This window comes from Alosa alosa, chromosome 6, assembly GCF_017589495.1.
Source record: "Alosa alosa isolate M-15738 ecotype Scorff River chromosome 6, AALO_Geno_1.1, whole genome shotgun sequence".
In the NCBI taxonomy this organism is placed as follows: Eukaryota; Metazoa; Chordata; class Actinopteri; order Clupeiformes; family Clupeidae; genus Alosa; species Alosa alosa.
The window spans coordinates 11,919,850-11,941,200 of NC_063194.1; the positions used below are offsets into that span (position 1 = coordinate 11,919,850).

The following is a 21,351-nucleotide window of genomic DNA, read 5'->3' on the forward strand; positions in this document are numbered from 1 at the left end:
GATGACACGTCCATTATGCACGCTGGCTGCGTTTTGAGGCTAGTGCAAGACAGCGGGGCTTGGATTTAAACATGGAAACAATTTCATCATAGATTGCTTTCAGGAGCTTCTGGGAAATGGAGTTGCCTTAATTTATTTAGAGAGTGAATAATCCATTGATTTCAACAAGGTAACTATTCTAAATACCAACTATTTAACTTGTAACTGTATCGGAATACAGTTACTCATAATTTGTATTCTGAATACGTAACGCCGGTACATGTATTCCGTTACTCCCCAACACTGTTGACACAGCAGGTGCCATACTGCTAGCCATGCTGCTTGCCATTTTGTTTATCTGTTTAAGTAGGCTACATTAATGTGGTGGACTAATGTGTGAGTGTTACAGTGCAACAAAATATGACCGTGGGGGCAGACTCATTTCTGCCCATATGAGCCTCTGTTAGCGCTGACTGCATACCATAAATCTACTGACTAATGCGGTCGTTGAGCTGTCCTGTCCCAATACAGCACAGCGAATATCTATTTTAAAACTCAAACTTTCAAGGATCAGAAATAGTTGCACAGATACATGATAAATAAATGCACAGAAACATGATAATAATACATTAATTTAAAGTATTAATTGACATGCAACAATTATTTATTGAGGAGGAACTACTTTTTTGGGTGGATGATTTTTTAGTAGGGCGTTGCCCGACCTGCCCATATGAACCGCCCGCGGCTGGTTTTAATATCTCACCACATAAACAGGAAATGTGTCATAAAGTCACAGTGCATTGAATGAATGGTCTGAATCTTCTCAGGTTAATAGATATTATGATTATGATGACATCCAGACTCTCAATGGGCCTGTCTGCGCCACCACCTGGCCAAGCAGGAAATGTGCCAGAAATGGACAATGCCTTAACTGATTAATCTGAAACTTTATAAAATATTGGATATTATTGTGATGATATTCACGTGTGTAATTCACATGCCTAGCATAGCACCACCATCTGTCCAAACAGGAAATGTGCCAGAAATGTTCTTTGCTTAAAAGTAATGGTCTAAAATTTCTCAGGTTAATATATATCATGATTATGATGACGCCCAATGGGCCTGCCTTGCATGGCGCCCCCACCTGGCCAGGCAAGTAAATGTGCTAAAAAATAACACGCAAAAACGAATAGCACACACATCAACTATGCACAGTTCACAAACGCACCACGTCGGTGCTTTCTTGGGTTCCGAAATGTCACGGGTTGACCGAAGGTGCTTGGACCCGCCATTGCCGCTTGCGGCTATATTTTGTTATTGTGTTTTCCTATTTGTCGTTGTCTTTTGTGATTTGCTATTGTGATTGATTTGTTGTTTTGTACTTCAGGGCAATCTTAGCGATTTTTCGGTATAAGTCACAAGTTTCACAACAAGTATCCTACTTCCAAAACTCACCCTCATGTTTTCAAATCTGGAGAGGGCTCTGAGGGGTCTCAGGGCTTTGAGGGTTCTTAAGGACTTCATTGCCCCCAGCTCTGAGTAACCCAGGATGTTGGCCATCAGTCTGATAATGGAAACCTAAGATAAGACAGAGTTAAGAGTGGATAACAGATAACCTGGTTAACAGCCAAAGCAACTATAGGATAGAGAACAAAACACACCTTAACAGACAAAAGATGTTTGGCAAGTTTTCTGGCTAAAAAGGGAGCGGTTTCAGATTAGTTATTGCACGATCCGAGAAGAGAAGGGTATGTACAGTATCCTTTTTATTAACTCGTAATTTGGGTCCCGACCCACCAGTTAAAAAATACTGAATGCAGGAGCTATTCGACCTGGGTGTGTTAGTCTGGCCAAAAAACTTTGATTTTGCCTGATGTCAGTCGGACTAACATATTTACATGCATTTAAAAAGTTTTTGGTCAGCCTAACATAAAAATAATTATATTTTTCCGAGTGTCATATAAACATACTGAATATGAAGCACTAGTCCCATCCACTGGTGCTTTATGCTGCACTGAGGGTGTGGTTGGTACAACCAGTGTGTCTTAAAGAGTATCCATGTAACTCGACCCGAAATGTTACAGAGTGGAAATATAGTCTTGTTTCAATAGAGAACACACTAACTAAACTAGTGCTGCAACAATTAATTTATTCGTTGTCTACTATTTAATTAATCACCAGTTATTTTGGTAGTCGATTGGAAATAAAAAAAACTAAAACTTCTCTGATCCCAGCTTCCCAAATTCATATATTTTCTGGTTTATTTTACTCATAATGGTAAACTGAATATATGTGGACAAAACAAGGCAATTCCGGACGTAATGTTCCACAATTCTCTGACATATTATAAGACAAGCAAGTAATTAATGAATCAAGAAAATAAATAACATTATTCAATTCTGAAAATCATTGTAAGCTGCAGCCCTAAAATAAATATGCCAATATTCAGCTTCAAATAACACTTACATCAACAATGAGGAAGTCCAGCCAGCACCAGGCATTGGTAAAATATACTTTGAAGCCATAAGCTACCCATTTGAGGAGCATCTCCACGATGAAGATACATGTGAACACCTGATCGGCATACTCCAGAATGATCTTAAGGGTTTGTCTTTCTGCAATGTAGATGTCCTCAAAGGCCTGTGAAATAGCATACAATATATTAACACTATGGGTAATTTCCCAATAAACAATCAGATTTCGTACAGTCCATTGTCAATTGTCAGTGTGTCACGAAAAGTGTCATGCTCCCACCCGCAACGACAATGTTACATACTGGATTTGATTTCCAAAATTAAAGCAACCATCCAAACAGCACTGTAAATGCATGGTATATAATACAAGCTTGCATTATTAGGCAGCTTAGTTCACACTGACATGAATTTTCACCTCCGAAACACGAGTATTCTAAAGTAGTGAGTGTTTAAAACATGCAAAGTATAAATTGATAGTGTACATGTTGCTGATATGATATGTTGTATTTAGCTAAATCGCTAGCTCCCTGACTTAGTTAAGGTAGGCAGCTAAGCAACGACCAATTGTTGAAAAAAATGCGACCTCTATGCAAAGTCTATTTTTTAATTAAGTATAAGTATAAGTATATATACTCTTTTGATCCTGTGAGGGAAATTTGGTCTCTGCATTTATCCCAATCCGTGAATTAATGAAACACACTCAGCACAAAGTGAACACACACTAATCCTGGCGCAGTGAGCTGCCTGCAACAACAGCGGCGCTCGGGGAGCAGTGAGGGGTTAGGTGCCTTGCTCAAGGGCACTTCAGCCGTGCCTACTGGTTGCGGTTCGAACCGGCAACCCTCCGGTTACAAGTCTGAAGCGCTAACCAGTAGGCCACGGCTGAGCGTCTCAAGTTTTTATAAACGCAAGGTTCGTTGTAACGGTCAGTCGCAACGTTCCATAGGGAAACATTTTAATTTGAGCGCCTGGAGGTAAAAAACGTGTCAGTCTGAACGCCGCCTTACGGTACGTGTCCATTATTGCGGCGCGTAGACGCTTGCTGACGCCTAACCCTCTCTCCCGTCGCCGCTTGTGGGCACGTATAGGCTAAAGTGTATGGTGTAACATTTTATTTTATTTAATTACACAATGCCAGCTAACATAGGCTACAAAAGTGGAGGTAGCCTACTACTGTTAACATATTTTATTGAAACACTCACAAATATCACTGACATGGTTCGTCAAAGGACCTTCTGTCTTGGTTTAAGTCGCCAACAAGGTCTTTTTGATAGGGTGCAGTGGCGAACTTGTTCTAAACTTAATGGCTTCGCCACTATATAGCTTAACATATTTTCATGAAACCAACACGATTATCAGGCGGAACAAATATTTCTGGCAGGCTATTGTAGACTAGAGCAAAGGACAGAACTTGTTTACCGAAGATGTACTTTCATTAGCATAAAGTTCAGCAGAGCCCAATGCACCGCCTCTGTTTGAATGGCAAGCGTAAACCACGCCTTGCCGCTCTCCATACTTAAATCAATGGGCTATGTGCGGCGCGGTGGGCTTTGACGCAATAATGGACACGAGACGTTAAGCATGTGCTGCGCTCGCCGCTAGGTTGGTCTTGTTTGAGGTAATGTTCCAAAGATTTTTGTTGTGCTTGGTGCCGGGCTCAGCGCAAAATACCTATGATTTACAGCGCGCCGCCGTCAAAGTTCAACATGGTCAAACTTCGGCCGCGGCACATGCAAGAGCGGCAAAGCGACAAAATGCCGCTTGTGCTGCGCTTTGCTTACGTCATGTAAATGTGAAAAGGTTGATTGTGGGCATTTCCGATGACAAGTTGAAAATTACAGGGAATATCCAATTTGTCCATTCAGACAACAGTAGCATTAGCATACATGTATGGTATTCTTGACAAATAACTCGAGCCAGATTTATTGCATGTGCCAATATGAAGAGTAGATAATGTGTGTATCGATACACTTGGCCAATAAACTGTTTCTGAATCTAACTCAAATGTGTAATGATGATATTTAAATCCCAGCTTACCAGAGCACCACTGCTGAGCAGGATCACAAAAATAATGAAGCCCTTAAAGTACTTGTTCTCCACTATGGAATAGCATGTGCGCCGAAAGGTACACCAGGATTTCCCTTTACCCTGGGTGATATCGAGGGCCAGGCAAGGACAGCAGTGGATACAATCTGTGAGCAGGGAACAAGAAAGAGAAGAGGGGGCTTTGTAAATGCTCTTTCTGAAGGTACCACAAAAATATACAATTCTAAAGGGTTTATAAATGATTTATAATTAGGTTGTTAATAAGTTTGTAATGGAACCGAGCGGAAGTTACCATTAACAAATGTGGGTGTGGCCAAAGAAGCAGATACAGTAGTGAAGATGGACAGTAATTTATTATTCGGCTTGGCTCGAACAACCAAGCAGAAGAGTCCATAGAAAAATGCACAGAAAAATGTTAATAATAATCTTCCAAAATTGTGATGTTGAACCAGTATGAAAAATCTGCTTTAGCATCTAATCTTGCGAGATTGAACCAGTATGAAAGATCTGCTTTAGCTTCTAATCAAAATACAGCAGCATTGTAACAGTCATAGTACTCACAGTACCCTACACATCACATAGGCCAGATAAGACAAGACTAGACAGAGGGGAACATATACCTGGTGGCCAGCACCATTTAACATAGACAGGTAAACACTAAACAATCAATTAACACACAATAGACAAGACAGACCCTGGGCCACAAGCATAAATATATATAATTTGTCACTAGCAGAATGAGCTAAATACATTGTTAAATAATAAACTTGGTTACATGTGGAAAGACTAATCATCGATGCGGCTTGATCAGTTCCGTCTCGAAATACCCCACAATCAATTAACCTAATGGAACGGTCCAATACCGCCCGGAAACAATAAACAGTCCATGCGATGCAGTCGGCCCTCCTTTGCCACCGGACCTTCAGAAGCTGGAACGAGAGGACGCCATGAACGCGAATCGGTAGCTATCGGTTGACAAACATTCAAACTTGTGTCTAATTCAGACAAACAATAAATGTGCCACCATTGCTAATAGCTCCGTGTTGTGTTGTTTCTTACACATCTTAAAAGTGCTAGCCACATAGCAATGGCCCATGTACGAGTGTGTGTTGTGTGTGTGTGTGTGTGCACAAATATCAGCTGATGTGTAGAGGACGATTGCTGACAGTTCACCAGTCATGTGCGGTCGTAGCTAGACCGTCACAAAGTTGTTAAGGCTTTACACACCATTAAAGCCTCCCTGTGTGGTTAGGAGTTATATAGCAACCAACATGTCAAGCGCTGCCTTGTTAAGAACGGGAGCAGTCACACATCAAAACTGGTACTAGTTCTGGACTCCTAGGCACGTCAAAGCATAAACCTCTCTCTGAATAAGCGATAACAAGATATTAATAAAGTTTTGTGTACTATTTTATTGCCATTGCTTGTGTGTGATGCCAATGAAACACTCTTTTTGTTTCTTTTTGTCTGTTAATCGAGCTAGCTAACGTTAGCACAGTAAACGGAAAGGGAATGGGAACGGCTTGTTATGTTCGCTAGCTAGGTAGCAGCTAAGGACTTTGGTTACACTTGTATATTGTAATAACACACGTTCAGCAACTTTGTGGTAGTCTGCTAGTTCTAGCAAAACTATGTTAGGTTAGCTTGTCAGCTGTCTCTGGGTCTAGAAACCAGAGATCAAGTGAGATGGTGACAGATCAAACAATTTTCTCTTTATCTTTTTCGTTGGAAAATACAATTTCAATGTCGGATTGTTATTTATGACTTAGAAAATGGGTTCGTAACTTACATTGCTGAATGTAAGGAAATTCTGCAGATTCAAGCTAATGTTTTTTCTATGCATGCAGACGCCAAAGACTGAGCTGTATTTCGCATATGTCCCTTGCTGGCCACTGTTATTTTAAAATGGCGCATGTACATGGTGAGTCGACACTGCACTATGTTGATGTAAATGAGGATTTCTAAGCCAATAGGTATGCTTCGATTTGGTAGTGGTGGTAATTAAACATGAATGGCGCCACATTTATTATGGGAAATGTTGATTTTGTTAACAAACAACTGAAAACGTTATACAGATGACCTTTAATACACTGTAATATTCCAGACAATAAGAGCCACAGTGACATTTGCATTGCAAACAGTATTCCCATCTTCACCCTCCAATCTCATTAGTTTTGGTTACTTTTTAGTATGGTGATGACACCATGTGGCGGTCATATAATGTACCGTTATGCATTAGGAACACAGAATGGACAACTGGACGCATATTTATCACATCGCTAGTGACTGTGGGACTTACTCTCGGTGAGGCACTCCTGAGGCTGAGGCAAGTCCGCCCTTTTCTCTTCCTTCATCTCCTTTATAGCAGGACCCTTGTCCACCATACTGCTTTTTGAACAGTTATCTGCATGATCCTCCTGCTGTAACATGGAGACAGACACCAAACATTTAATACTCTGAGGCCAGCAGCATGGGTTGTCAAGTCAACTGTAACTTGTAAAATATTTGTGATAATATAACAGTACAGTACAGCATAGCAGTGGCGGAACAAGTCAGAGCCGGGCCGGGGGCGGGGAACATGACCGGGCCATTTAGTAAACTCATCATAACATAATTTTACAACGTAGGCCACAAATGACCGCAACAGCGGGTCTAACAAGCGTCAGCGCCACGGAGAGCAACTATGTAATTTTGAAGTCCATCGAACGTACATGAAGTGTAACCAAGAGAACAACAAAAACATTAGGCTACATGACCCCTAATAATAAAACAACAATAATACGCAACACTATTTGAAGGGCATACGACGAGCCTTGCGCTCCGCGAACTTGTCCACGATGCTCTGTGTATGTCCATTTTCTTTGCTCTCTCATTCTCTGGTGGGTTTTAATGATCTTTAAAGGAGAATTCCGGTGTGATATTGACCTAAAGTGTGTTGAAACATGATAATGAGTGTGAATGTATGTCTCATAGCCTATCTCGGCTTGTCCCCTGCACTCCAAAAATCTGCAAGCTTAGTTAGCCGATGCTACCAACAGCTTTTTCAATAGTGGTGCTTCGGCATCGGGCTAGCCATGCAAATAAATCACTGTTTTACACCATTTACGAGGCTCAATGTATCTCCACACTTCATTGGTAGACTTCCGAGGGCCCTGACATTTAAAACGAGACATTGAGAACTTTGAAAAAGCACTGGTAGTTTACTTACAATACGATTTATACAGACAGTATCTTCACAAAGTTTAGCGTTTGCAGCCATCTTGAATTTAGTCACGTATAAGTCGGCGACGAAAGTAAGAATGAACAGGTATGATAAGGGATCAGATTCCAAAAATAATTCCGTGGAAATGCATGGATTCTAGTTGCTGCTACTGGAAGAAACTGGAATCCATGCATTTCCACAGAATTATTTTCTTTAAGTCACACTTTAAGTCAATATCACACCTGAATTCTCCTTTAACTTGGAGAATGAGCGCTCAGAGGTTGCAACGGTGACGGGAAGAGTCAAAAATAAAATTAGGGCGGTGCAAATCTCACTGAATGCAGAAGTTACTGCTGGGTGGTTGCATTGGCGGGCGAGGGTGTGGTTTCGGGGCTCAAGCCCGAATCTCTTTCAAAAGCCCGAATATTTTTTTGTATGTGTTTTCAATTTCCAACGATTCTAATTTCTAATTTCACTTCCCCTCGATTTCTCTATAAATGTTACAAAATGAAGCCTACTACAGTGGGCATCGCTTTCAAATGACCACTTCATTCGCGCATTACGCGGCGTGAAGCTCGCGGAAGCTTTAGTACCACTTTCAGCCACTGTGCGCCGCTCTGCCACTGTACATCGCTCTGCCTGCCGTCCCTTACATAATTGTTGCCGAGAGTAATCCCAGCCTACTTAATTCAATAACAAAATAAATCATGCATAATTAAACATTACCTCGATTTAGGCTACTTGGGTATGGCTTAAGGCTTGACTACACGAAAAATCGAAATCGAAATTTGCTGTCTACATTATTGTCAGTGTTGGGGTTAACGCCTTCACGCAAATCAAAACAGTGGTGTGATAATTGAGCCAGTAGAGAAATAACTGTTCAGAATTAATCTGTAGCCTTGGGTAGGCTTCTGCAGAAAACAATGTTGTTGCCGATTTAATACTATCTGGCGACGTTTTTTAACAGGCTACTTAATAGAGGCTTAGACAACTATGACCCACGTTTTTGGTTTCAGAAATTAATTTGCCCTACTTCTTGACTGCAATGTAGTCAATTGTCATTTTATTTTTTGTAATGCGATAAACAATTACATCTGCTTTATGCCGCAGAATTACATTCATATTTGGCTGACTGCAGGCGCCACTTCCCTCCCCATATTCCAAGATTAAGATAGTATGAAGTGCTTTTTGTATAGGCTACTATCATAAAAAATAGTTAAAACGAATAGCTATTTGCAATTTGACAAAACACTGGTCCTCATTTTGCGAATGCGAGGACGATATGAGCCTGTTGCATTTAGTTAGATGTCCGAGTCAATGATAATGTTTGAAAACCACTGGCTCGTAATCACAATAATTTAACACACGACAGTTGGATAACCTACTTCATCATGTCCCCATGCCTACATTTTTGTGAGTAGCATAGAGATCGTTAAAAACAATAAAGTATGGCTCTCCGTTTGGGACATCGAAAACTTATATTTTTAATAGACTACCGTCGAAGATGCTGACTTGCAAAAGCCTGGGATAACACGTTATCTCCACTATCATCAGTCATGCCCCTTGATCAAAGTGGGGAATGAAATAAAAGTTTGATAACCACTGGCTTAACAAGTTACCTGCAGTCCAGAACACAGAATCTGTTGCAATATTCTGATGATCGGCGATGATATCGGCAAATGTTTGTTTTCCAAAGTAAGAATTTCACTTCACCATGCACCTTCGACAATACCTGGCCTACCTGGTATCATTACAAACATTATTCTGTGTCCTAAAACTGGCATATTTTATGGCATTGTGTCATGTAAGTTCGTTGCAAAATCTAGAGAAATGTGTGAGGTGGTCATGGGGACAATTGAGACACACATTGGATTGTGTTATTACTTGAACATTCCACACTATCCACAGCTGTGGTAGGCCTATCAGGGGCAGGAGGATTACTGTCAGCGCAGGCTTTTTTTAAAATTCTTCAACAGAAGGCCTCGAATGTTGTCTTGTTTGTGGAGCGTTTTGCTTCGCTTCTGTAATTTCGGCTTCATTGAAAATGAGGGCTTCCCTCAATGACCCTCCGAGAATAAATAAAGGTTGAATGAATGAATGAATGCAGGCTTGCCAAAAATAAAGGCATGTGGTTTGGCGCAGCCTACAGTAAATAACAGACCCGTCAGAATGTGCGTTATGATTTTTTTACGAAAGCAAGATGTTTTGGTACCCCACGACACTGCATGTTCTTTAATAACAATGATCATCAGTAATATTCGACCATTAATTTGGGTAAATTGGCAAGTGTGACCACCTTGATTGGCTGATTGGCTGATGATTGTAATGCAGGCATGATTCCAAACACCTCCCTTTACGATGATGAGTGACAGGTCTCAGAATGCGCGGCTACACAAGGACGGAAGATGATGAATAACTGGGGCCGGAGGCTATTCACAAAGGCTTTTATCTTACTACTAGGAGTAGGCTACTCCTAAATCGCACTTAAAGATTTTAGATTGGAGTTTTCTCTTAAAAGTTATTCACAAAGCCTTTCAGACAACTCCTAAACTAGGAGTGAGTCTTCGTGGCTATGGATGACGCCATTACTCATGCACGAAGCTTGACTGAAGTGACCACCTTGATTGGCTGGACGACGATTGTAACGCTGGAAATTCCAAACACTCTCTTCCGATGATGACTGACAGGTGACAGGTCAGAGAATGCGTGCGCTACACAAGTAGTCTGCGAAGGACGGAAGATGATTAATAACTGAATAAAAAGGCCTAGCCTAAATGAATAAAGAGTAAGGCAAAACAAATAGCTTAGTAGCCTAATGAAACATAGGCCTATGGATTGATGCAGTAGCCTACCTTTGCAACATTATTAAATTAATCTGTCACCATATCCCTAGGGCTACGTTTGCAAAGAGGAGAACATTTTAATTTGATTCACAATGAAACGTTACATTTCATTTACATGTTAACAATGAGTAGTTTTTTGTTGTTGGTGGCGTTATTGCATCCCTTTTATGAATGCAAAATTGTTCCCTAGCGATTGGAAGCTCCTGTTGCATAGGCTATTTCAAAACATCATAGAACGTAAAATGCCACAAAAAAGCTGTTTATGAATAGGTCTTAGTGAGTTAGGAGTCCTCTCGACTTAAGCTGTCCCAGACTTAGGTGCTACTTTTTTAGGTCTAAAATGCTTCGTGAATTACTTTTGTGAAAAAAATTAGGAGTCCTAAAGTTAGGAGTGACACGCCCATTATTTTTTAGGAGTTGCTCCTAAATTCGCCAGTTAGAGCTACGTTTAGCCTTAAAATTCTTTGTGAATATGGCCCCTGAATAAAAAGGCCTAGCCTAAATGAATCAAGGCAAAACAAATAGCCTAGTAGCCCAATGAAACATAATGGATTGATGTAGTATCTTGTAACATTATTAAATTATTCTGTTACTATGCCTACGTTTGCAAAAGAGAACATTTTAATTTGATTCACAATAATGTTACATTTAATTTACATGTTGACAATGATTAGCCTAGTTTTGGTTGTTGTTGGCGGCGTTATTGCATGTTAGTTATGCCTACAATGCAAAATTGCTTCCTCATGATTGGAAGCCCCTGTAGCTGCATAGGATTTCAAACTGCAGGTTTGTGAATAGGTCTGTGAGTAAGGAGTCCTCTTGACTTCTTTTAAGCTGTCAGAGGTGGGAAGGTGTGATTTTTTGGGGGAAGGGCCGGATTAACTGGGCACAATTGTCTGATGGCCCCCCTTCCCCCCAGCCAACGTGAATCGGGTGGTTAGTTAATAGGCCTATCGCGGAAGATTTTTCCTGCCATCTAAGGCACGAAGATTGTGAGGCCAAGCCTCACCAAGTAGCTCGTTTGTTTACAACTAACATTCCATTTAATTAAACTGCTTTATAGGCTATGCCGAAATAGTTTTCAACATTTTGAATATTAGTGTCGGGTGAATTGAAATGTTCTCAAAGTAGCCTTATGGCTGAAAGCTGCTTGGGACCCCCCGTCAAGCAATATAACCATACAAACGCGCTTCCTGCACTCATTGTTTCAAAAGGAGTAATTTTGGCTTTGTCAGAACTGAAGAGCTGTGGGACGCACGCACGGTATGCCCAATGAAAATAAAATAACGCAACGCAACACAACACAACACAGATCCCGCTTCTCTCGCGTCAGTCACTGACATGAACGAAACACAGAACCCGCTTCTCTCACGGCAGTCACTGACAGTAACCTAGAATAAATGCATGGGGAAAAACACTTCCCCATGACAAAGACATCGTAAAATTCTGCTTCATAAAGTTGAACAAATACATTTGCTTATTTCACAGAAAAATATAAATAGCCAGTCTACAGTGCAGAGTTGGTAAGTTATGGTAGGCCAACTTGCAGTGAACATACAAAGAGGGGAAATTATTTCTCTTGCAGCTGAGTAGCCTCAGGTGCGCACGTAGACATAAGGCCGAACATGCAAGCGCCAATGAATCGCGGCTCTCACGACAATCAGCCTTTAAACTTAAATAGGTTAACATCACTCTAAGTTCGCCTTCAAGCAAGGAAAACGATGATTTGAAGACATCTGTTTCGTTGGAAGGGCAAGGGGTAGCAACAGGACAACACAGACACAGGCCCGATGGCAGGGCTGTTTTGAGAGTATTAAAATATGGGATATTCTACGGAAAACATTAAAACGGCAAGACAGCGGGGAAAGTTAAAATAATGTGATAAACACGGAAAAAGTTGGCATGCATTGTTTCGTCCCCGTGCACAGGGATTATTTGTCATACTATTAATCACATATGATTATTTGTGAAATTGTGCAAACAGGCTAAACACATTTGAAAAGGAAGGACTGGTAGCATGCAAGCTCACGGGAAAGATTGATTTAAGAATGTTATCACAAAGTGTGTGGCTGTGGCGCGGGGAGGAAGACAATTGGCAGGGGAGGGTCATGTCTTTTTAACAATTCTGTCGGAGGGTCATTGAACAATTTCTAGCAGGCAAGAGAGGGTCATGCAACTTCCAACTGAAGCACTCAAAATTCCTCCGTGGCCCCTTCAATAAATAACGATCAGTCCCTAGATTGCTGCTGGGCTATATGTCTTGGTTCTGTTAACAACTCATTGTCAAACGATAGCCTATCTCATGTTGCATCCATTACAAACAAACATGCAATGTGAACGTCTGAATTGGGGAGAGCACTAAATGCTCTACTGAATAAGCACGAAGTCAAACCTTTTAAAGGAAAACACTCTTTAATAATCCAAAAAAATAAACCGCTAATGAAGTAAACTTGTGACCATCAAAAATCGTTTATCGCCAGAACTCCGCGGATACCAGGACGAACAGGAAGGCATTTGGCTGAGCAACGGAGGTTAATATGCTCCATGTTTTTTCCAAATGATGACTGTCTATCATCGTTGCACTCGGAGAAAACCGGAATGTTTCTTTCGCCCCCGTTTCAATCGTCCCGGTTGTACCTACTCAAAACGCAGATAGTACCTTATTATTCTAAGGTAGCTTAAATAGCGCTCAGCATGATTCATGCCCAAATAATTCCCCTGTTAAAGTGTTCGGCCTTTGTAGTTTGGTTTCGGATAGCCTATGATAAAACGGCTTATGGCCAAATATGTGAAAACGTTAAATACAGTAGGCTTATAAACCCGAAAAGTTGACAGTGATTTTTTCATAATCACTTTGGAGGGTCATAGAAAAATTTATTGCTGGCGAGGGAGGGTCACGCTCTTTTGGACTAATGCTCCCAAAACTCCTCCGTAGCCCCTTAAATAAATAAACTAACAGTCCCTAATGAAGTAAACTTGTGACCATCAAAATCGTTTATCGCCTGTAACTCCGCGGATAACAGGACGTAACAGGAAGGCATTTGGCTGAGCAACGGAGGTTAATACTCTATATTTTGTCCAAATGATGTCTGTCTATCATCGTTGCACTCGGAGAAAACCAGAATGTTTAATTTGTCCCTGCGCCTCTACGGCTGCAAACGGGATTCACTTCGCAGTTAACCAAATATTTCTTTATTAGGGCAGGGCAGGCATATTTCTGGCTATTACATTATTTCTAAACCAGTCTGCTAAAGTCTGTAGTGAAGTCTGTGTAGGGTTTTCCAGGCTCCATTTCTTTTCTGAGACACCCTGCTCACTTGAGCCATCTACGGTTGTTTGGGTTGTTGCAGCGCCTCACTGGAAAAATACAAATTAAAGTCGCGTGATCCCACGCGCGGACCGCGAGTGAAGCTGGCCAAGTCGAAGCACTGCCCACTGTATACTAAACTTCAGAAAGACAGGAAGTTTGTTGTACTGTATTCTGTAGTCTGTATTCTGTAGTCTCAATGATGAGCCGAATCAGTAGATATACCTGTTGTCAGTTGAGTTTGTTCAATTTATTGTAGGCTAGTAGCCTAGGCAAATATGAAACGGAGATGTAACGTGGCTACCGGCGGGATTTTGAACTTGCATGTTTCATGCATTTTAGGGCAAAAAATACCATGGGATTGATGTGTTCTCCATTTGAGGAACGTAATAAATTGCGGACATGCACAGACAGCTCAGACACAGAGCGCATATAGGCCTAGGTTAGGCTACTTTCACTTTCTAGAGCGCATTCATTAGGCTACGTAAAATATGCTTCATACCAAAACAACGATCAAACATTATCAAATGTATCATGACGTGTTGTCACAAAGATTTACTCCAATTAGAAAATCGAAACCAAAATCATGTAGGCTAAGTGTAAGTGTTCTCTCATTGACGCCTGTAGGAGACAATATCGTTGATCCAATTTTGTAAATTTGCACGTCGTAAAGTTCAATATGAGAGTTAAAATAAAGCCAGTCATTCAGCAGAACATTTTATTCAATATTTTACACCTACTAAATCATCAAAGTAAATTTCAAAACTTTTCAGCAACCATGAGTCATAACTCGTCCTGACTGGGGCAACCTATAAGCCTAATATGTCCCACTCTGATGAAAATGATTGAAAAGAGACCGTTTGCATGATCTTAGCTCCTCCGGCCTTGTGCCGTGGGAGAGGCCCGTCCCACCTTACCCGGAGGTGGGGGAGGGGCGCCCTGGCACCGGGCCCCCTGCGGGTCCCGGGCCGGGGGCGTGACGCACCCCCTCAAGCTCCGCCCCTGCAGCATAGGCAATATAAGCATAGCATATTACAGTAAACTATAGGACCTTAAAGGGGAAATCTGGCGATTTTTCACATAGATCTCCGTTTCTCGAGGTCACGAGTACTGTCAGTACAAAAAACACTATACTCTGGGGGCAGGAACATGGCGGCACAGGAACAACAGAGATCTGTGAGAAAAATGAACAAGTGTCTTGTTCATAAACTAAAGCGATCATGTGGTTTGTGGGAGCTTTGCACAGAACCATCAATGTTTGCACTTATTGCTAATCATTTTAAATGAGCAAATACAGTTAGCCAAGTTATCACCATTGCCATAGGGGTGACACAAATGTTATTAGAGGTCATCCGCTTTGCCACTATGGCCAGCCATTATAGCCCATAACTAAAACCTCCAAAATACGGTGTCAATTTATTCTAGCTTCAAAACGGGTAGCGACAATGTCCAGGTGAAAAATTGTTGTAGACAGATGTTGCGTGCTCCAGGCTTACATAGTGTGTCATATGGTGGAGACTAGGAACCATAGGTGGGGAAGTAGTTGAGTGACGGACTAGCCGGCGCTCATGTAAACAAATCAGCTGTAGCTTATCAACTGATAACTGATTACTAATTGCACGGAGTTTTGGGATTACACTTGATTGGTAGGAAGGGGGCGAGAGACATGTTGATAAGCCAGGGTGAAGATGCCTGTGGGGAGTTGGTGCCTTGTCTCTGGCTTGTCTTTGTGTGTTGCAGCGTTGGAGTGGTGGATCGCTAAAGGACCGGTGGACGGCCTATGTCGCCAGCTAAACAAGCAGTTTAAACGCAGAACGGCATCTGGTTGAGCCCGGAGAAGGGGAGCAGACTGCGTGATCTGGACCGCCACTGGCCATGACGACGCTGGGGAGAACATCGGAATAACGCTCAATGACGACAGACGGGCTGCCGGTCCAGTGATCAGTGTGGAATTACACCTCCCTTACGCAACTGCCTTGGGGGGAGAGAAGTGTGGAGCTTTCCCCCCATGTTGAGCTAAGTGGCCTTTCCCTTCCGTTTGGAGTTATTCGTAGTTTGAGTGCGGGTTGGCTTGTGCGTGATTGGGGGGTAGTGTAACGTAGGGAGCAGAGCATTGGCGCTGACGTGGGTAGCGGGTGGAGTACTACTAGCGGGGGCTCCTTAATATATATTTATTTGGGTATGGGGATCTATTGTATTAAAGGGTTGTGAGCCTCTCAAATTCCTGTAGTGCCACTCGGTGTTCGTGTGGAGGGTTAAACTTCCCCAAGTGCTGTATGACAGAAGTGTGTGTGTGTGTTTGTCATGTGTTCCAGCTTAGGCCTCCGGTAGAAAGGAAAGGACTGGACTCTCTTCACGGTTGACAGTGGATTAGGAGAGTGGAGGGCCAAAGAATTGACATTGGACTTTTTAATTATATCATCTATGAATATTAATGAACTGTAAAATAAAGACTTGTATTTTCGTACCTATTTCTCTGAGTCTGTGTGTGGGTGCTTCATTACAGCCAAAATTTAAGGATAAATTAATTGTTGGAAACTAAGTTCACATAACCACGACTACTGAACCTGTGACAAGTGCACCTGATCAAGCTTCAATGACAACTTGTATGTAGCTAATGGCTGTTTAATAACATTTGCTTTTTACATCATACATCTGGTTACATATCTCATTGTGAATCAGAAGCAAACCACACACTATGACCACGGAAACACTCACGAATGAAAGAGAGAGAGAGAGAGAGATTTACACCTACCTTAGTTTTCTCATCATCTTCTGCTTTATGCTCATTCCCTGAAGTACCATCATCATCGTAAGTGTCAAAGTCTGACTCTCCCTTGGCGATCGGCACGTTGAGGACGGGAGTGTTCAGAAAGGATCCATCATCGCTGGCGCCCTGCTTGTTGTCCACTTTCTTTAGCTTAGGCTTGTCTGAGTCCAGATGCTTCAGAACCAAGTTGTTGACGTGATCCTCCTCTCCCCCCCCACCCTTTTTGGGTTTCAGCCCAAGAAGCCTCCTAACATACCCAAAGATGAAGACTTTGGCCCAGGTGATTCTCCCAATGGCGATCTGGAGGTTTTTCTGTTCATCACCATCCAGTGGGGCCAGGTTATCTCCACTGAAGGAGCTGAACAGCAAGGCCAGGAAGAGGTTCAGAAGCTGGGCAGGAACAGAAGTTACAAAGCATGTTTGTTTATGTAGACAAGAGATGTGTGTGTATTAAATCATTATAATTATTGTTGTTATTATTAATAGTATTGGCCTTTATTGTTGTTATTATTAATATTATTATTATATAGCCTTCTTGACTTTATTTGAAACTATTATTTTTAATGAACAATGTAATGTTTATATACTGTAAATCACTTTGGTCAAAACATAAATATAAAGCCCTCTAATGCCAAGGGGATTCAATTGTTCATTAGAATAAAAACCTGTCATGGTGGATATCTGGTGAAATTGAAACGAAAAAGTTTTTATCTTGACTCAGTGTTTACCACCTCACAGTTACGCCACTTCCTTGTCTAAGGAGACACCTTCGTCCAAATGTAATGCCATTAATGGTCGAGGAGGATTACAGGTATAGCATACTTCCAAGGATCCTCATGATACTTTATCAGAGGCCAATATATAGGTATATTTAGATGTGCGGTATAGTAAAAGACTGACTGAATGACATCACTTCCAAATATTGGAGCAGAGATTCTTCTCAACCCAAAGCATGTAAAGTAAACATCACTTTCTTCTGGCTGTAAAGTAGTGCCCCATGTGCTCATTACATCTGAACTGCATTATTTTCTTCAGGTCCTCTGGGCTTTCTCAGAGCCTGCAGTTTGTTAGACACAACCACTAGCACCCTGCTCAAGGTCGAAGTGCTGTTCACTGGCCCCCATCTGGCTTTTTAAAAGAACAGGACGTCCATGAACCGTCTGTCAAACAAGTATTTTTTGCCATCCCTCTGGTTACCATGAGTAAGTATGCCTCCTCCTTCCCCCAAAATACTTGTATACCTCTACACTTATTATGACCGCTAGCGTAGCGGTCATATAGGGATTGTTAAAGTCATCTACTTCCTGAAATTTTGGTCAACGATACCCTGGACACCAAAACACCAGGGCACATGAAACTTGGTGGGCATGTAGTAACCCCACTAGACTTTTATGGAAAAAAATAATTTGAGGAGGGGGGGTGGTGGGTTGTTGTGTATGGTATGTTGGTCTCAAGGGCCCGCATCAACCTACCCCATAATCACTCATTTGTGATTTGCACCCCCGTAAAAAAACTAAATGCAACATTATACTGCTTAAATCGCCCCCATCTTCAGTTGAGATGTCCTGAACTGCACCAAATTAGGTGCAGTTCAGTTAAATTAGTACAGTATGATTAACCTGACATCCTCTGGGGGTATGCCAAGTTTCATAGAATTTCATCCATTGGGGGGCCATAAAATCAATGAATTTATGTGTACATTTAGTGACTACACCCATCGGCCTGTAGATGGTGGTGTTGAGCGAAGAGTTACTGGTAGGGGAAGATGAGAAGAGGAGAGAAGGCAAGGCCCGGTTTCCCGATAACGATGGAGACACGTACTTACGAGGGTTTTCTACGATTCATCTTAAGATCGTTTGTTTGGTTTTTCGAACATGCGTGCACTGAGTACACTGTCAACGTTAATAGTTCTGAAATATCCTCTAATTTGATGGTGATGTCAGGTGACTGCACATCACAGCTAGGCCTACCGTTTAAACTTTGGATCTAAACATTAATTCACATCAATACGAAAATAGAAACACTTTGACATCTGCATGTAGGCCTAAGCATCCCATGTAGGCTATATACCACTCACAGACATAAATAATTGTAATTATTTAAGATTAGATTGTTGCACCGTGCAATAATGTTTCGCGGTGTCACACGTTTGAAGATAAGAAAGAAGTCGAGTAAGAAAGTGAGGAAATGTGTAGGCTTAGATTTTGATGCAGCACAGACTACACCACTTGTTTCTTTCTCTGCTTTTAACTCATAGGCCTAGTAAAAGATAGCCTACACTTACATAAAGATAATGGCAGACTATTCTGGCAAAGTCTCATTTCATAACTTCATTGCATTATTATCCGCTTTTAATCACATTATTATGACCATTAAATGTAGGCTATGCTATTTTGCACGCTAAAATCTGATTCATCACAAGTAAATACAATAAAGAATGGGAACGTAAGCTGGATCATGTATGTTGTAATTCCCCTGTATGTCCTGTTGGTGACCTCAGTGAGAAGTACAGTACCTGTTAAGACGGTCTTAGCTGGTAACGAGAACTCTAGACCACTCATAGATCTACGAGTGTTTTCACTGCGCTCTTAAGCTACGATGGTTTTGGGAAACAGTCGGCAAATCTTAAGACGTTCATAAGAGGGACTTTACGACCATCTTAGGCTTACGATGCTGTCGGGAAACCCGGTCTTGGACTCACACACTCTCTCTCACAAACACACACATATGTATAAACACACACATATGCACGCACACACACACACACACACACACACACACACATAAATACACACATGCACGCATACACACACACACACACACAAGCACACACACACACACACAAGCACACACACACATATAAACACACACATGCACGCATACACACACACATACAAGCACACACACACACACACACTCACATCCACACGCATAGACATACTCGCATGCACACACACATACACACACATCTACACGCACAGATACGCACACACAAACACACGCGCACAGTCACACACTCACATAGGCACACACTCACATAGGCACACACACACACACAGGCATGCACACAAACACACTCACACGCATGCTCGCACACATGCACATCCACACACTCACACGCACAGACACACACATACAAACATACACAAAAGTTGCAAGAGTAGGGGATGGAGTAGGAGATTAGAGCCCGACTGATTTATTGGCGGGCCGTTATTATCGGCCGAAATTAGGCATTTTCCAAACTATCGGTAACGACAATTATAACGGTCGATAAATTGTTTTTTAAAAAAGGAAAACTGAATATTGATCCTTCATTTAGGCTGCATTTCCAGTATTGGCGTTGCATAGTTTGTCCACCAGATGGCAGAACGTCTTGCTGCAAGACACACATGCATTACTTGACTTGACACCGACAACGCAAAACAAGCTTATGGTTTCACGCTGTAGCTTGTGTATTCATGGCAGGATGATTTTCAGGTGAAATTAAATTCCCATTTCTTCTTGAAGCCAAAATAAACCTGAAAATGTTTATCGGACATTCTTGATTTTTACTGCGGGAACGTTAATGTTACACCAGCTTAATGTTATGTCCATAGGTAAATTAATGTTAACGTTAGCATTGGTTGAGTGATGGAGGCTAGTTTGATTATTGTATTTGAGAAACATAAACTCTGTTATACCGAGCAAATTGATAACAGCACTGTATTTGTCTCTTTCGACTGCCATCTCATTCTTTTCGGACCATACTGACAGGAACTAACGCGATGGTTTGCTGTTGGAAGATATACATGAAAAATAACCTGTCTATGATGCATCCTGAACACTGGGACATTTCTGCTTGCTAAATAGGTTTCTCTGCTGTTGACTCGCTCACAGTCCTTGGTGGCCCTGTCAGTGCTTTGTAAAATGTTGCATTAAGACCACAAAAAGTCTACATAATAAATGTGAGTATCTGAGCTAACTTTCATTCCCAAACACCCACTACTACACCATAGTTTCAGTCTTCAATTTCTTGCATTTCAACAAAGGTGTTTCAAGTAAGGAAGAGCATTGTTTAGATTTCAAAGGCTTAAAGTAAAGTAACTGATCATATTTGTAAAATGTTTAGCTTGCATAAAGGGGGAGTCATTAAGCATAAACTGCTCACAGTGTAGTTTGTGGCAATGTAGTTATCACAGAACAAAGACCTCTTTTATTCTTACTATTCTTTCTATTCTATACAATAAAACAAATTACTGTATATGAAGAGCCTTTCATTAGGAAACACGATAGTTAGGCCTATTCAAATACATAATGCCCTATGTTGATTAGAACCTTATTATGGGAGAACATTTTTACATTGTGTTTGTTAAAAATGGCTACCGGCAGATATATCGGTTATCAGTTTTTTAAAAACTCAAAATAGTATCGGCCCTCAAAATCCCATATCGGTCAGGCTCTATAAGGAGATGGAGAAAAATTGACATACAGTACACACACACACACACACACATGCACACACAGACGCATCTACACGCAAACACACACTTTCATATGGCGATAGAAAAGTGCCATAAAGCACTCGAGCGATAAAACATGCATATGTATTATATTATTTCACACTCAGAATATTCACTGCGAAGCGCCAAGAATACTCTCATGCCAAGACGACTCAGAGGAAACTGCTCCCCGAGCGAGGAAAAATATGCTGCGAGCGAGGAGAAATCTGACCAGTGCTCACTCGAAAATCA

The 21,351-nt window shown here is 41.5% G+C and overlaps 1 protein-coding gene across 2 annotated transcripts in view; it reads right to left on the reverse strand.

Moving 5' to 3' along the window:
• Positions 1–21,351, reverse strand: part of LOC125295807 (sodium channel protein type 4 subunit alpha B-like) — a 105,260-nt gene that overhangs the window by 43,443 nt on the left and 40,466 nt on the right. The window contains exons 16-20 of one of the 2 annotated variants that reach the window (XM_048245313.1): positions 16,607–17,011; positions 6,799–6,916; positions 4,491–4,645; positions 2,446–2,619; positions 1,435–1,557 (exon numbers count right to left, since the gene is read on the reverse strand). In XM_048245313.1, coding sequence (XP_048101270.1) covers positions 1,435–1,557; positions 2,446–2,619; positions 4,491–4,645; positions 6,799–6,916; positions 16,607–17,011 — 975 coding nt within the window. Of the gene's footprint in view, positions 1–1,434; positions 1,558–2,445; positions 2,620–4,490; positions 4,646–6,798; positions 6,920–16,606; positions 17,012–21,351 lie in introns of both variants that reach the window. The other variant, XM_048245312.1, reaches the window with a different exon arrangement.